Source organism: Octopus bimaculoides, chromosome 2, assembly GCF_001194135.2.
Source record: "Octopus bimaculoides isolate UCB-OBI-ISO-001 chromosome 2, ASM119413v2, whole genome shotgun sequence".
Taxonomy (NCBI): Eukaryota; Metazoa; Mollusca; class Cephalopoda; order Octopoda; family Octopodidae; genus Octopus; species Octopus bimaculoides.
Genome location: NC_068982.1, coordinates 55805629 through 55810644, shown reverse-complemented (window position 1 = coordinate 55810644; position 5016 = coordinate 55805629). Strand labels below are relative to the sequence as shown.

Genomic DNA, 5016 nt, shown 5'->3' with positions numbered 1-5016 from the left:
TTATACACATGTGGTGTAATTTTTCTGAATTTTCAGATTTTTTTATATGCTAGGCCACTTGATTTTAAATTGAATTAATATTCAATTTATCACCCTCTATATATAAATAATAATTTAAATAGTTATGTTCTCCAGCCGGCAACATATACTGCAGTGAATTATTCTCTGCAGAATTGTTTCCGGAATTTGGCGCGCCAGAGCTGAGGCATTTTGAAAAATAACCCCAATGTAATCGGTAGAACTGTACGCAATTCTTATTTCATGAAGATAATTCGTGTATAGTTCTGCAAATTATATTGATTCTAGAACGATTGTGCTGATGAGAACACGGATGTTGTTACGTAAGTAAAACGTTAATGTTCGAAAGCGCGGTATACACAATTAATTCTTTATTCTGTATATTTCTCATGTTGTCTTGTTCTGGTGTTTTGCGAAATTTTTCTGGAGAACATTATTTTTTTTGTGGTTGGGTCGTTGATGACCTCTTTCTAGCATATTGGATGTCCACTTAGTGGACATCCCTTCTTATACACATGTATATATATAAATATATATATATAGATATGCAGGGCAGGGAATCGTCAATTAGTAATAATTTATGATTATAAATATATATATATGTAGATATACATATATATATATGTACATGAATATATATATATATATATGTATATGTATATATGTGAAACGATCGTAAGATAATTTAAAACCTAATTCAAAATTTTTAAACTGACATATTTATTATTATTATATTATATATTTATACTTATACATATTTACATAGATTTTTACATATAGTTTTAATACAACAATTACTCTACATATGTATATATCTTTCCGATGAATTTTCCAATATTGATTTCCTGATATTAATAATAATATATTATTATTATTATATATATATATATACACCAGTGTACGAGTAGCTGCTTGAAATTTCCACAGCCGCCAGATTTGGTTATTAGTACCTTGCACAGTATAATGTTAATAAACTGGTACCAGTTACCTGTTTTTCATTTAATTACTTAATTTAATTATTTGATGTTCGTTTAATTTAGAGTGTGTTGACCAAGTTAATCACCCCTGGACGGGAAAATCAGTAATTAGGAAAGACTTTGGATCCAAAGGTTCTGGAAAATCGATGTTGCATGTATGTGTGTGTGTGTGTGTGTGTGTGTGTGTGTGTGTGTGTGTGTGTGTGTGTGTCTGTGTGTGTGTGCCGGGACACTAGATGTGTTATAAAACATTGTTTGATAAGTTCTCAGCACATGAAACTAATGGTAGAACATAAAAACATATATTGTGTTTATTAAATAATATAAATATATATAAATATATGTGTCTGTGTATGTATGTATGTATGTATTATATAAATATGTGTGTCTGAGAGAGAGAGAGAGAGAGAGAGAGAGAGAGAGAGAGAAAGGGGAAGATAGGAAGAGACAGAAAAATATCATGACAGACAGAGATCATCCCGTTCATTCACCAAGCTTAGATCCTCAATATTTTTAAAGTTGTTTTTTTCTATTTTTATTATATTTATTTATTTTGCCTATAAACGAATCTCAGTTCGAGTTTAGTTACGAATATAACCATTTATTTATTTATTTAACACAATTTCCAATGTAATTGTTTCAATTTTTCTTCTAACGTTCTTTTTACTTTTTTATCCTTTTACTTCCATCTATTAGCATCCCGGTTACGAACGGGCCAGCAACTTCCCGAATGATATTGCAATGTTACAACTTGATGAACCAGTTAATACTTACGATACTAACATTCGGATGGCTTGTTTACCGCCATTAGAGACAACTCAGTTATTCAAAGAAAAGAATTGCTGGATCAGTGGCTGGGGTGAAACTAGAGGTAAAATTTGATACTTAAACATTATCTGTATTTCATGTGCAATGACTATTTCCGACTTCGTTATGTTTACTATTATCATTATTATTATTATTATTATTATTGTTATTATTGTTGTTGTTGTTGTTGTTGTTGTTGTTGTTGTTGTTATTTACTTTTAATCTGCATGTTTGTTACAATCACTCGCCGAGACACACCCAGCGTCATAGAGCGAGTGAAGGCCAAGAGATTTTACAGAATTACTGAACGCTTGGGGAGGGCAAGTGGTAGGGGCAGTAGCGAAATATCTTCATGTAATACAACGCATACATTTAAATTGATAGTGTTTTTCTAAGGATGTGGGCAGTACTTGTCAGCACAATCTTTAGGATTTTTCTGAGACATGGTTCTCCTGGGATATTTATCTAGATGTTTCTGACATCCCTTTCTTATCATACCTAGGGCACCCACAATAACAGGAACGGTTCTCACTTTAAGTTTCCACATCTTTTGTATTTCAATTTTCAGGTCCTTATCTTTACTTAATTTGTCAAATTCCTTTACAGATATATTTTTATCAGTGGGAACCCTTACAATTATTAGTTTACAAGTATTTTCTTCTCTGTCTTTAATGCCTATGTCTGGTCGATTAGCCTGGATTTTTCTGTCGGTGTTGACTGGAAAATCCTAGAGGATCGTGACATTTTTACCTTCAACGACTGGCTCAAGATGATGTTCATACCAGTAAGCAGGAGTGCTGATTTTGTAGTGTTACATATTTTCCAATGTAAATACTGTCCTACCCTATCGTGGCGATTTTAGTATTCGTTTAGTGTCAGCATAGGGCATCCCGAGACGAAAAGGTCTATTGTTTCATCAAATTTACCGCAGAATCTGCATTTAGGGTCAGAACGATAGCCTGTTAGTTTTTGGTAAGCAAGCTTTGATTTTGTGCCACCAATATGAAACTTTCAGTCTCTGCTTTCAGTCCTCAGCTTCTCAGTCACTGACGGGATGTTACTTGGTCTACATCAGCATTTCGGCTTCGAAGTATATACTGTCCATGCAGTGGTTTTTGACTGACCACTCCTCAATTTATCTCTGCCCGTTCTTTTTTGCAGTCTGTTTGATCCGTTTTGCTTGTGTTGTGGCAGTGGTTTCAGGTTCTTCATCTAATTCAGGGATAATGCCAAGTTCCCTTGCGAATTTGCAAGCTTCCTTGACAATAGAATGTGACTTTTTGCTGCTTTCGTGTTTGCACATAAGCGGCAGTTTCCAGTCTTCTGTACTAGATAAGTACTTGTTCATTGCTATTGTGGAGGTCTTACAGCTCAGTTCTACCTGCATCATTCTTCTTCCCCTATTACTTCTAGGTAGGTGCAGACGATCAACGTCTGCTTTTGAGTAGAGCATGTTCTTAGATTTTAGTAGTTTTCTTTTCTTGTCCAGGCGTTGCAGTTCTGTAAGATTCCAGTTAATGATGTTCAAACTGTATTGGGCTACTGGAAGAGTCATTGTGTTAATGGCTTCGATGCGATTTTTGGAGTTGAATTCAGTTTTTAATTCGTTGGAGTTCTGTAAGATTATTATTGTTGCTGTTGTTGTTGTTTTTGTTGTTGTTGTTATTATTATTATTATCAATTTCTGTCTTTGTTTCTATGTTTCCTTTTGCCGTTAATCATTTTTTTCTACCATAGGCAAAAGGCCTGAAATTTTTGTGGTGAGAAGGTTAGTCTATTACACACACAGAGAAAATCATTAGCATTAATGATTAATCCTTGTCAAGAAAAGCAAAGAAGATAACTTTGAACTTCATGTTAATTACATTACTTGCAAACATGTATCTTGAGAAACCTGTTACTGATCCTCTATCTCGCCTGCAATCAACATATTAATTGGTTGATTCTCTTTCAGTTCTAACATCAAATTGATCAAATCACTGATTCCGTAAACTTAAGGCACTCAGTGTGGGTGAGCTCCCCTCAGTATACTTTATTTTCTTTTTTTACTGTTCCCCCCACCTCAACATTAGTATAAGACAATAGAGTAGTAATACTGGCCAGCTCTAAGCTGAGCAACTAAATCGCTTGACTTTCTGACATTCTGCTTCTTCGCTGGTCCATGCTGCTTGTAACTCCAATCTAGAAGTGATTTTTTTTTTCCGCTCTGGTTATCCTCGGAATAGTAACCGTTAGTGAACCAGTAGAAGCTATGTTTCTTACTCTTAAGGATTGTTGTTGTATTACTGCCTCTACTGTTGTTCACTCTCTTCTTTCATCTTCTGCTTGTTCTCCTTTGAACAGAAAAGCCAAGAGTAGTTCGATTCTGGCAAAACCACAGTCAAGAGAACGGCCTTGAACGGATCGACGAGGAAAAGAAAACCCTGTTGAGCTTGACTTTAATCCGACTTTTGAGAGGGCACACAACTGGCATAGCATACAATGCAGCATTCGCATTACTGCACGCGGGCCGCCGGTCTCGGTGGCATAGCCATGCCCTCGTGGGCCGCCCGTCTTCGGCTGACCGGTCGTGTGCCGAGGTGTCTTCCTATCTTTCCTCGCAATGGGGACCATTCTGGCAAAGCCTTGTGTTCTTTGGATGCCATTAAATTATACATATTCATGTAGACCCACGCATCTACATGTTGTTGCAAGTTAGCTTCGCACTCACCATCGTATCACAGAAGTTACGGAGAGTTACCGGTCAACGTCCGTATTGATGTTCCTAGTGGTGATCCTAGAGTTTTGAACCACTATATGTTGTGGCACCAGTATGTGTATAGATGTATGGTGTACCAGTTCCGCCTATATTCTTACAATGTCTTCGGGGATAAACATGCTTCCAAATGCTCTGCAACGGTCGATAAACCACGTATTGTATCACACACCGGCTAGTGTTTTCTCTAAATGTTTCTTACATGCTATATTGAAGTACCCACTCCGAAACAGGTGTACATTATTTCCCTTCTCACCCATTCCTCTGTAACATACACTTTCCACTTTTCTTCTTTCTTTCTTCCTTTTTTTTTAGCCCAGTGTCTTTCTCTGGCTTGCAACACTTGCCAATGAGGAGTTACTGTTGTTACTGTTGTTGTCTTTGTTGTTAAAATTAACGTTTTCAATTATTTGTTTTCTCATTTTTATTTGTAAAATATTTATTTTATAAATGTGTTTA

The 5016-nt window shown here is 35.8% G+C and overlaps 1 protein-coding gene across 1 annotated transcript in view; it reads left to right on the top strand.

Moving 5' to 3' along the window:
• LOC106877943 (coagulation factor IX) overlaps nucleotides 1-5016 on the top strand; it is an 80584-nt gene that overhangs the window by 70550 nt on the left and 5018 nt on the right. The window contains exon 4 of the mRNA XM_014927023.2: nucleotides 1692-1866. Within this exon, the coding sequence (XP_014782509.1) occupies nucleotides 1692-1866 (175 nt within the window). The remainder of the gene's footprint in view (nucleotides 1-1691; nucleotides 1867-5016) is intronic.